Raw genomic sequence first — 12,500 nt, forward strand, 5'->3', positions numbered from 1 at the left:
CACGTGACATCAAGGGAACACTGCCGTCATGATCAAGAATTCGTTGTAGGCTACACTGCGATTTTCGGCGTACCCAAGGATCTAGAAGAGGCTCTGTGTAATGGAAATCTTCATCAGGAGAAGACCCTTCTGCTGATCTGTTGAATAAAAGATGACGGGATTGTCAAATTTTGCGCTTCTTATCGGGCAGAAACGGGCAGATGTTATATTCCTACCGGAAAATGAAAGATTCGTATTCCTTTTTCTTTGTTGTTATTTGTTGATTTCCTTTTTTATCTTTTTTGCACCGAACGAAACCTCGACAAAAAGTCGAATATCTGACTAAGTTCAACAAAAATATTTAGTTTCGAGTACATGTAGCAGGGTTGGCACAGTTGTTAACCCTTTGACTCACATGATATAAAAGTTAATTCTCCTAACCACCTCCATAGATTTCTTCGTTGCCTGGTCATGAGAATTTGGTACTACATCAGGATGATCCCCTCAAGCTGATAATAATCATCATTCTGAATACTTGTCTGCCTCATAGTATATTGAAATTGAGAGGTGAATTTACGTACTGATCAATGCTGGGAGTCAGTGGTTAAAGCAATCGGCTTCCACCATCTTGGCTCGGGATGGATTCCCGTACTCGACACCAAACTTTGGTTTGAGTTTATTGGTTCCGTACTCTCTGTTTTTGTTCCAGATGCTTCGGTTTTCCCTGCTCCCCGGCATAAAAAATCAACCGGCTATAAAAATCATCTTACGCAGGGGTAGCTGTTTGTGGAAAATTAAACGAAGGGTTACCCAGCTGTACAGTTATTGGGACCAGGAGACTTGCAACGTTTTCCCAACATTTCATAAGTCAGAGAATTATTCGCGCACAAATCACTCTTTGTCGGTTCTTCAAGATTGTAATGAGTTGAAAAAGACAACAATTGGCTCCCTTAACGTGCGTGAACTTACCCGCAAGAAATTTCTTGTGCACTCGTTTGGCATTCCTTGTTGCTGACTTGAATCTTTGCTGGAGAATCGGTTACTACTGCAGCATCTAGGAGAACAAACGATACAATAATTAGGTCTCCACAACGTTTTTCTGTACGTTTTCTCAAGTTCTTTCAGGAAATGTGTTGCTTTTTTTCCGCCTAACTCTTCAAAAGAAATTAACGGGACCGTTGAAATATCTAATACCTTCTTAAATCCAAAGCAAACAGTTATTTTCTCGAAATCAAAAGGAATTTTTTCGATCAATATAAACTGATCATCACTTTTGAAATAATTACTCACGTCTTTTTGTGTTACGATTGACGATCATTATACTCAATGTAATAGTTATTTTTCACAACATGCACATCATGTAAGCGCGTGAACAGAAAGAAATGAACAGTTTTTTTTTTTTTTTAATAAATGCCAATAAAATACCAGGTGCACACTGGGTGCATGAGTTCACGCGCGAAAACATATCATCGTCACACGTGAAGACCACGATTGCTATGGTTACATAATAAATTGCACCGTAGTTCTATGTTAGGACTAAAGAGAATATTAAAGTGCAATAGTTTGGTATTTCATTGGTACGGTTTATTTAGTCTTCAGAACATTACATGACCGCTTGGTGATATGAAATTCTCTTCTTGTGTTAAAAAAATATTTTCACTCGTTTGCTGCCCTCACTCGTGAAATATTTTTCAACGCTCAAAGAGAAATTTTGCATCTGTGCTCGGGCCATGTAATAAATTATAATGTCCTCTATACATTTATTGTTTACCTTTCCTTATTCGTCGTCTCAGAGATCGCACGGGTTCAGAGTCTGTTTGGACTGCACGGTCAACCTACATGAATGCAGAAGTAGCGTAAAAAATTCTGAGTGCACAGCAAGGAAGCTTTTCCCGCAGAAACCGGCCAAAAAGAGAGCTAGTAACGTCCGCAGGGCGATTGTGCCCTTGATATTTGAGTCCTAAATTTCCATTCTCCGAGTAACGTCAACGAAGAGCGTCCCCAGACTAATATCCTAAGTTACAGAAACACGCATAAACGTATAATATCGAAAAGCTTACAGAGCCACTAAACACAAGACAAGCTATCGAAATATGATTTCAAAAATAAAGAGAAGAGTCTGTTAACTGACACGCGAATGCCTTACATCTCATTATGGTCTAACGAACTGATTCAAATAGCGGAGCGGTGATTTACAAGCAAACAGTGCGAGATTAGTGATATGTTTATCTAACCGATTCCTGCTAAAATACTGAAGCCAATCAGATTCGGTACTGATCAACAGAATCGCGGACTCTGCAAACAAAAATGCTGAAGCCAGTACAACAAAGCAAAAAAGAAAACTCGAATCCATTTCTACGCGGTGAAGTGACACACCTTCAAGGGCGCACGAATTACAGTAGGTAACTCAGCCCCGGTCGATTCCTGGATCTTCTCTGCGTCTCTTCTGTTTTGTAACACAAGAATACAGCTCATTACTGTCTTGTTCACCAGTAACAGGTTCACTGCTTCCTCCAGTAAGGGTGGAGTAAGGTCTAGATCTTGCCTGTCTTCTTCAGCTGTAACTTTGCTTTGGTCTAAAACATTCAAAAACGAAACGAAACTAAATTTCAAAACAAAGAAATAAATGAATTTATGCCGAGACCCATATTGTAATTTGTAAGTGTTCAAGCGAAAAAAAGTCACACGAGCCATCACCTAGTCAATAATAGTATTGATAATATGGAACATGTGGAGTATCAGCCTTTTGTTGATGCAGGCAAATTATGGACTCTTTGATAGCAACGGAATGACAAAGCTGTCGCATGCAGATTTTCAATGGTGTAAAGAAACTGCTTGAATCAAATCGCTCAGTGATATCTCAACACAACAAGAAATCAAAAGAACTGTAAGGGATTGACAAATACAAACTCTACCAAAGTCAATTAATAAATTCACGTATAGCAACAACATATTTATTAGCATGACTGAATGAAAGGCTTGGAGCGTAAAAACGGATAACTTAAGCGGGGAATCCGCCGCACAATGGGGTCGAGATCAGCACCACCGGCAAAACTTCTCAGAGGTATTTGAACCTCATACTCAGCGCCTTTATCACGTAGCTTCCCCCGATAATGACGCAGTTACTTATGGAGGGTGACACTATACTGGAGTGTCACTTTGCTCTCAATTGTGCCTTGGTCTCTCTGTTTGTCTTAATCACTGTCAATAAGTTATATGATGCTGCCTTAAAGGAAACCTCCACTTCAACAAAAAAATAACTTTAAATCACAGGAAATAACCGTACAGACAAGTCAGTCTAAAGTATTTTCAAAGAAAGTGTTTGTATCCGAAATAAATAAGTTTTAGAATCGCCTAGTTTTGTTTTCGAATTTCCCGGGCGCCGCCACCTTGAATAATTGTGACGTGTTACGGTTGCCCTATTGTTATTAGACAAAAGCTCTTTGTTTCAGAACAACAGGGCAACCGTAACACGTCACAAGTATTCAAGATGGCTGCGCCCGCGAAATTTGAAAGTGAAATTATGCGATTTTAAAATTCAATTTTCTTGATATAAACACTGTTTTAAAAACATCTTTCGAACAAATTTGTTTGTTAACATAATTTTCTTCGGTTTAAACTTATTCTGTAGTAAGAGTGGAGGTTCCCTTTAACATTTCCATTTTCTACACGATACAACCACTAATCCAAGCATTCCTTTACTCACCATCGTTGGCACATAATCTGTTGAGCAGCTTCTCTTTCACGCCCTCAAATAAACGTCTCATGACACTTGACAACTCTGAAGAAGAACCAAAGGGAAACTAGGTGATCATCGTATTCTTTAGCTTCTGTGGTCATGGTGACGTCATGTAAGCCCAGAAATAGACTCTTGGTTGACTTAACGAGATATGACCAAACAAGGAAATCTGAGTCCTAGCCGACGATACAAACCAGCGCCGTCCGTAACCTCGGTTGGATGCTGTACCCATTGAGTTACAAGAACTCCTGGGAACTAGGTCGTTTATCTAGGTTCTACATGGACAGTGTCCCACTGGTCTGTGGGCTCCACCATTAATGTCATGCGCAATAACTCAGTTCTAATGGACCTTTGTCACTCGGTGTCCATGCCGGTCAAAGACAATAGAGTTGGTACCCCAAGCCACTAGTTGATGTGTTTGGGAGCGAGTTCAGGGGTTTGCAAAACGTTTTCGGTCCATCAGGACTCAAAATGGTTGTAACGTGTAATTGTTGTTCCATGAGCATGCCTTTCGGGTATGCAAAGCCGCAGTCTTTTTATAGTTTCTTGTGATTATGCGAGATTTGAATCTCGAAAGCAGCCTCAGCGTACAATACTCAACGATTTTTACTTCAATATATCGTCAACCACATTCTCGTTCCAGATACTATCGTTTCTGTTAGTCGGTGGGGCCTTCGGCACGAGAAAACGAAGGGCTCTGGAGACAAGATTTGCGGTCCCAGATTCTAGGACTTCCGAAGTTCATGTATGAGTCGTCAATAGTACTAAACATGGCGGCGCTCAGAAACATTATATTCGAAGATTCTCTATAAGAATTATTTAGGGACTTCAACTTAGAGAATGTGTCCTTTCCCGTCGAACAGCAAGAAGCAATAAGTAATATCGTAGTTCTTGAACAAAGACACTCTAATCATTTTACCCAACGGGTTCGCGCCACATCGGCCAATTTACTTCCGACTGAAGATTTTATTGTTCTCAAGCTAGCCAATGAAAAACATTGAATTTCCTATGTCTCCAGAGCCCTTCCTTTTCTCCTGCGAAGGCCACACGGGCTAAGAGAAACATGGGATCTGGAAACAAGAACCAAACACCAAACTAACCATTTTGTCCACTCACAATAAAAGAGGTAGGCACATGTAGCCAACGCCAATTCGAGGAAAAACGCGAGCTAAGTCCAAATTGACAATTAATTCGTGGTTTTCACTCACGTGTAACCTCGTCATGTGAAAAGAGCAGATGGTGACTAAGGGTGTGAAAAATAAACAAATTACAAAAAAAAAAGTTCCATTTGACTGTCAACTAAAAAACAAAACAGTGTTATTAAAGCCTAGTTCCCAGAAGCGACATAACGATCATAATCTTAATCATAAGCACGAACATAACGCTATTATGTCGCTTATGTCTTAGTGGGAACGTCCAGAAACATAATCATAGGCGCCCTTATGATCAGCATAATCATGATAATCATAAGAAAATGATCGACCATTTTCTTATGATTATGATTATGGCTTTGACTATGACTATGTCGCTTTTCTTTGCAATGGGAACGCGAAAATCATAGCGACTTAATGAGAAACATAATGACGCAACGGGGTCATTGTGTTTTGGCCAATTAAAGTCTAGGACTAGTACTTTCGGGTCGGTTCATTTTCAAGATGGCGGCCAGCTTCGAGGAAAAGCTTTACGTTTTTACAGCGGCCGTTCCCACTAGAACATAAGAAGCTTATGTTTATGTTTATGATTATGATTATGCTTATGATCCTTATGTCGCCAGTGGGAACTAAGCTTAACTAATGAAAAACGCACCTCCTTCTCGGACAAAAGGCACTCCAACACCAAACACCTCGGAGAAGAAGTTGATGGTCTCGGAATCCAGTTCGGTTTTCAAGCGGCACAAGTCATTTTCCAAGTGGACGACTTTGTTCTTTACCGATTGAATCTCATCAGGTTCGGCACATTCACTGAAAAACTCCAAATCCTCATCCTCTTCTTCCGCTAATGGTACGCATACGCTGGTGTTACACCGCTTGATAGGGTAAGTGTTGGCCCGTGTACGTCCAACGCAATCACTTAGCTGGCCTTGGCCCACTTCCTTTGACGAGTGATCATAGTCACTGTGCTGACTGCTGCAGCCACTGTCGCTGGGTCGATTTCGGCAGCGAGGGCTCAGAGGTTCGTCCTCCAGGAAGGACTCCATGCTAGAGCTCGATGCCTCGTTATGCCCTTTGACCTCGACAGAGTCTGTTGACGAAAAAGTCTTCTTTGAATCACACCTCAACTCGGCTAACGAGCTCTTCGCTAGAATGATCGGCACTGACCCAGGTTTTCGTGAATCGCGAGAAAGCCTCGGGGATTGAGGAAACTGAAGGAAATACAACTCTCGCAAAGAGTCGGTGCTCGTTAGAGAAAACCGACTTTCCCCTCGCTGTCGCCCACGTAAATTGTTCAACAACAATCCCCCTTTTTCTAAGACGTTTGAGCTTACGCAATGGATGACGTCATCCTCGTAGTCTGCGCAGCCGCTGTCGCGCGACTGCGGATTATCAACGCTACAGGCCTGTGATAGGTCTTGCATTTGATACAGAAGTTGAAGCGACATGATCTCGGCGAGTAAAACGTTATACAGGGTTTCAGTCTGGTTTGTCCCAGGAGGCATGCGAGGAAACTCCGTGTCGTCCAACATTGATGAAGTTTGCGTGTAGCGTTCGTGGCTCGGAGACTCGGACTTTTGCAGTCGCTGTTCTAGCTCACTGAGTCTCTGTTTCTCGTCCTCGAGAGTTTTCTCAAGTCTTTCCTGTTCGAGTTGCTTTACCATCTCCGTTCGTCTCTGTTCATCCGCGAGCGCCCTTTCGTATTCCTCTTTCACGCGTTGCTCTATTACCAATGAGCGTCTTTTTTCTTCATCGAGCGCGTTTTGCAGCCTCGACTTTTCGCGTCCTTCGCTGTTCAAGAGTCGTTGACGTTCTACCAGCACAGCTGCCTCTAAAGAAGCATGGTGCATTCCTTCGATAACCCGTCTCTGGCTTCTCTCGTCAAAGAGCTCTTTCTCTATGCTCTCCTTCTCTTTTTCAAGGCTTTTAATCTGACAACAAAGAAGACGATATCGGGAATCAAATCACCTCGAAGAAGTTTCCTTTAATTTGTTGAGAGATAGGAGGGTAAACGAACTGTCTGAAATAGTCGCCATTTGCCCCGAATTTTATTGATATTGCTTGAGTTTCCGTGTAATTTTAACTCCAGAACTCCTCTCCACAGTACAGTGGAACCTTGATTGTAATAAAATTATAAGGCATTCGGAGACAAATTTTGCTTGAATCATTGGTAAATAGCGCTTTTTAAGAGATTGATCAACTCGGGCGTAATAAGGCTAGCTTCAGTAGTACTATTCTCTTTAGCCTTCAGTGAGAAACATTTTTTGTTAAATGTCCCTGTATGTAGAGATTTTCCCGTTTATTTTACTGTAAATAGGCTAAATAATATCGTTCATTGCACTGCAGATTTTTTCAAGGTTCCAATGAAAAAGTTTAATTACGTCTTATTTTGCTATATATTATATTACTATCAATACTTATAATACCTCGTTATTGTTAAGCAATATATATTTTTTTTGCCGTGTTGATGTATCCGTAGAAAATTTAGAAACACAAACGACAAGAAAAGAACTAACATGAGCTCCGAAAATAAAACTATTGAAATGTCGTGAAACTGATTAGTTGCGATAATTTTCACGCACTGCCCTTTAGTTGAAACATCGTTGATATTAAAATATTGAGCTTTCATCTTTACAAACAAAGATATAGACAGCGTTCATTTCGCGAGCTAAACGCTCATAGATAGAAAAATGGGACGAAGATAACTGAAGAAACGCTCAGTTAATATAGACAAAGTAACCGTGGTGACGCCGAATGAAAAATCTTTCGTGCCCTCCCAGTTTACAGTTTGGACGCAGTATTTGTAATTACAACAACAATTAACTCAACATATATTAGCGGAAATCTAATTTCATGTTGGTAAGAGAGATCGAACACAGTGTTATGTAGGAACTGTAAAGTGAATCGGAAAATTCGATCGAACAATATAAGGGATTTGCCGGATCCCAGTTTTATTATCGATATTTCTAAATATTCTTAAGCTGTATTTTTCCTTTCCTTTTCTTTTGGAGCACTGAAGAATCTTGTTGTGGAGGAGAATCCAGTGATTTGAACATTTTATGAAAGAATGTTGTTGGCCTATACTGACATCGGATCGTTATGTTTCTCCATGGGGAAAACAACAATTGCAAAATTCAAGTGCCTGTTTACGGCGCCCTAAAGTTGGTAAATTTCCACTTTTCAAAGTTCTCTTCCGACCATTAAACAAATCACTATAAAACAATATGCTCATTTGCGGCTTCGTTGAGAAGCTGAAAGCATGAATGACAGTTCTGGCCCACTCGGCAAGAGATTCGAGCGGCGCGACAAATCGCTTTTGGATTAGGCTGGAAAAGGAAATTAAAACTCTAAGAATATCGAAAACAGATGCATTTTCCTCATTCTTTTCGAGAGTAATCACAATACACATTTCGTGAAAACATACTATTGTTTTACCTCGGTCTTGTAACGTTCGCGCTCAGCCTCAAGAAGTGCTTGTATTTCAGCAAGTTTCAACTCCGCATTCGACTTGATAACATCGCTTTCCTTTTCAAAATTCTCCTTCTGTGATTTTATCTCCAGTTCTGAAACAATATAAACACAATATAAAAGATCAGGGAAGATTTTCGAGAAAAAAAAAACATGCCAGGAGCCGAGACATGTTTCAGCTGGTTAAATTAAATATTCAAGGCGATCTCCCGTGAAACAAAATTCGTTCGCACCTCCGTTTCGCGGAGATTTTCGAAGCAGTTTTTCGATTAAATTCATTTTCCTGTCGACAGCCTATGTGAGCATGGGTCCCAAAATCTTGAGAAAACTGAGAAGGCTTGTTCTTCGAGCCAGTGGTGACTGCGGCTATACAATCGTTCACTTTCCACAGGTCATTTGTCTATGAACCATCCGTTTCAATTTGTCAAATTGCCTCCATTGTAAGATTCCTCTGACATAGGGGAACGAAAAACCATTGTGATTGAACCAGAATTATTCAACAAAAAAGATTAATTTTTGAAGTTCTCTTCACTGACGCATATTACCACCGCTCGGTAAATTTAGACTTTCTCTATGAAACGTAGGGGTTTGTTGACAAATGTTCCCCCCGTTGTCTTATTGGCTCAGTTCAATTCTGTTTCCCTGGAACCACAAGTCTTGATATCGTTCGTAAATGACTTCATTGTTTCCCTTCATCAACCACCTGCTTCATAAAAACCAAAACAACAAACTAGCCAATCAGAAAACAGAATTTCACACGACCAATGAGAAGCACCGATAGACGCCAGCTGAACTGCACTGGAAGATAGCGCTGACAATTTGAAGCAACTGCAAGTTAGTGGTTACATTTTTCGAAAATTGAGCGCATGCGCTTCTTGATGGAAAAACTCCAGGGAGGAAATAGTTTTCTTTCTCTCTTTCTTTTTAGCTTTGATTTTTGATTTGTTTTTTTGCAAATAGTATTTTTGCGTCGATTCCATAAGTGAAGGCATCGCCCATAAAGATTTGATTTGACATTTGAACGACAGCGCACTTGGGAAGACGCACTTTCACGAGCGATCTTAAGTCGATTAGCCTACATCTGAGAAAAGTGGCGCAAGTTTCAGGAAGAGTACTAGTAGTTCTGATTGGCTGAGCTCCACGACAATTACGAAATCATGGCAGTCATATCATTTATTGCATGATGAAAATTATTTTCCTGCTTGAAAGCGAAACTTTGCGACATTCAATATAAAGTTTTTTGTCTTGTCGCTTTCTTTTTTCCTTCTTGTTTTTACGGCTGGCTCTACAGAAACTCTGCATGTTATTTATTTTTTCCCACGATAAAAGAAAGCTGCAGCGGCTGACGTAAAAATGAAAAAGAAAATAAAGGCAATGACGGATGAAGAACCTCTACAAGCACGAAAAAATATATAAGCCGGAACAAAAACGCGTTTTGTTTACGGAAATCGCCTGCAGGTGTGGATTCATCAATATGCAAGAAACACTTTGTGTGAGGCTGATAAAGCTGAGGACAACGTGAAGACGATATTGTCAGTGTTGGTTACTAACAAGCTGGTTAAACCTCCGAGGGCTTGATTTAAAAGTGCATGTAGGACTTAGCAAACACATGCAAATGACTCTGAGATGTGTTTAGAAAACGATAACTGCATAGGTGCCCTCCTTACCAAGACGAAAATGAATAAAGCACAAAAATTGAGCAGCTTACTAAAAGGAACATTTAACCCTACAAAAAAGGCGAAATGAACCGTTCATAAGCAATACAAACTGTGATGAAATCAGCCGCGCAATTCGAATTTACGTGGTCGTTCACCGTTTGATCAGACTATGGTTGCAAAAGATAAGAATCACGGGGGCATACATGTTCACTTTCAAGGTTCCACACGTGAAGAAATCGAGTTCGAGTAACACCCGCAATCTCCGTGCCAAAGCCTTTCGGCACGCGTACTAGAGCAAAATATCTGAGTTTTGTAAAACATCTAGGGAACTCGCCACGCGACGTAAACAAAGGAAAAAGTATTCGAAAACAGAAATTTATCGGCAACAGTAAGACTCAAAACGTAAATTAAAATATTTTTTTTAAGCATGTGGCTTTCCTCCCAAGCCAATGGCAAATTATTTATTAATTAATCTTGAAAGGTATACTGACAAACTTTAGTTCGCAATTAGCAGCCGTTACAATATGTTGTTGACCGAACAACGAGGGAAAAACGTGTGTTCGAAATTTATTAAGATTCGAAATCGTAATCTCAGTTTACATTTTCCAGAGAGAATTTATTTTAATTGAGAGAGAAATGTGGTAACGAAACCGAAACGAAGTGATTAGATTCATCTTGGAAAGGGTTTAAATTCGAGTTGAGTGGACTTACAATCATAAAACATTTTAATCTAAGCCCCCTTTTTCAGTCTACTCGGCAAACTTGAGCATTCCGTCAAGACCCAGTTCCGTGGAAATGAATTCGAAGAGGCGAAGTACTGCGTTAAGTCGACAATTCCTTAAATATTCAGTGTTTTTTTCGAAATGGGTGTTCTTTTTAACTACAGTTCAATTCTATAAAAAAAAATTTTAATTAAGAAAACTGCGCCAAGATCATACCTTGAATCTCGATCCTCCGTCTTAAATCTTCCGATAACTTCATGTAATCAACCTTTATACAAATGAAAACAAGACAGTCTAAGATTTCTATCAGTGCATTTCATAAACTTGTATATTCCGGCTCCTCGGTATAAATCCAAACTTCGCATCTTATTGCATTGCGTTGTCTTACAGCAAAACCACAAACCAAAAATTGAACGGAGAATAATAAAACACAATATTTGCAACAATAAGATCATTTATCTGAAATTTGTGGCTGATGGTTCCTTCCGACAGAGCGACATAAATACAATTCTCAAATTATACTTGCAAATCGTAAAACGTTCTTTGAGTGAGAATGTCCGGCCCGTTTTCTAAAAAGTCGCCTTTAAGAAACCTTGAAGAGACGAGGAAATAGGATAAAAAATAAAATACATCAATATACGTATTCTTAAAAATAGGGTCCAGACCGTCGCAGACAACGATTTCTAACCACGTTCCATAATTATAATTTTCTTTCTCTTTTAACACTGAATTTACAAGCACAACACACAATGATGACAAATAAGTTAACATAATTAAAGAACAGAAGAGAAGAGTCCACAGTCTGTATTTTTACCCACAAATATCCTCGATACACTGCAAATGAAAGCAAAAATGTACTCAGAATTACCTCAGGTTTGTCGCGAGACAATGAAACCCACAGAGGCTAACTGGCATTCATGAAAAGAACGTGCTAAGCAACGCATTTATATCCAGAGGAACGTATTGTAACGAGAAAGTGCTTTGCAGTTGGAGTTTTAATATTTTGTCGAGCCTTATGGTAATTTTGATGTTTGCCTTGACCACGTGGGTGAGTAACTAACTGTGAATTGGTATTTCCCACCAAGAACAGGATAAATTTCCCCATATACCTTATTCATAAATGGCGGTCAATTTATTATTCTTTTCTCCAAGTGCAAATTGGCCTTCCAAACCTCATTTTAGAGCAAGAATCGTTTTCAATTCACTGTATGGTGTCGAGACTTGGTAGGCTAATTTGCACTTTGACAAAAGAATTATAAATTGACCACCATTTATGAATATGGTCAATTAAGAAGGTCCGTTTTGGGAAAACACTATACGTTCAGGTGACAGATGGAAAAGAAATGCTTTATGGTATTCTGCTGTTCAGGAAAAAAATGCCAACAAAGCATCATACTCGAGAGACAAGAATCAGTTTTTCCTCATCTTACAAAAACTAGTCTGTGATGTTAAGTCTGCTATGTTATTGATAGAAGAAAGAGGGCCAGGAATTTCAGCCAATTATTTGGCGCCATGAACCGGAGAAATCACATCAATAACGATATCATAGCCTTTCTTACAAAAACGTCGATTTCCTTCAGCCTCGTTTTGAAAGCTAGTCCAAGTACGAAGACTTCATAGTCTAAATAAGTTTTCATTCAAAAAGAAATAACTGAAATGGACTTCCCATTCTAACAACGTTAGACTAGCTATGGAAACAGTCAAGAAAAAATGAAACAAAACACCGTGCCATGAATTAATTGAAGAGAACATGGCCTCACCACCTCTTTAACCAAGTTAAATA

At 39.7% G+C, this 12,500-nt stretch overlaps 1 protein-coding gene across 1 annotated transcript in view; it reads right to left on the minus strand.

Annotated features, from left to right (window-relative positions):
- Positions 1–12,500, minus strand: part of LOC138006442 (kinesin heavy chain-like) — a 29,184-nt gene that overhangs the window by 1,927 nt on the left and 14,757 nt on the right. Inside the window, exons 15-22 of the mRNA XM_068852771.1 lie at positions 10,934–10,985; positions 8,305–8,432; positions 5,525–6,800; positions 3,686–3,760; positions 2,356–2,555; positions 1,751–1,814; positions 949–1,033; positions 1–137 (exon numbers count right to left, since the gene is read on the minus strand). The exon at positions 1–137 is cut by the window's left edge and continues 1,927 nt beyond it. Of these exons, the coding sequence (XP_068708872.1) occupies positions 1–137; positions 949–1,033; positions 1,751–1,814; positions 2,356–2,555; positions 3,686–3,760; positions 5,525–6,800; positions 8,305–8,432; positions 10,934–10,985 (2,017 nt within the window). The remainder of the gene's footprint in view (positions 138–948; positions 1,034–1,750; positions 1,815–2,355; positions 2,556–3,685; positions 3,761–5,524; positions 6,801–8,304; positions 8,433–10,933; positions 10,986–12,500) is intronic.

The sequence above is a fragment of the Montipora foliosa genome, chromosome 6 (assembly GCF_036669935.1).
Source record: "Montipora foliosa isolate CH-2021 chromosome 6, ASM3666993v2, whole genome shotgun sequence".
In the NCBI taxonomy this organism is placed as follows: Eukaryota; Metazoa; Cnidaria; class Anthozoa; order Scleractinia; family Acroporidae; genus Montipora; species Montipora foliosa.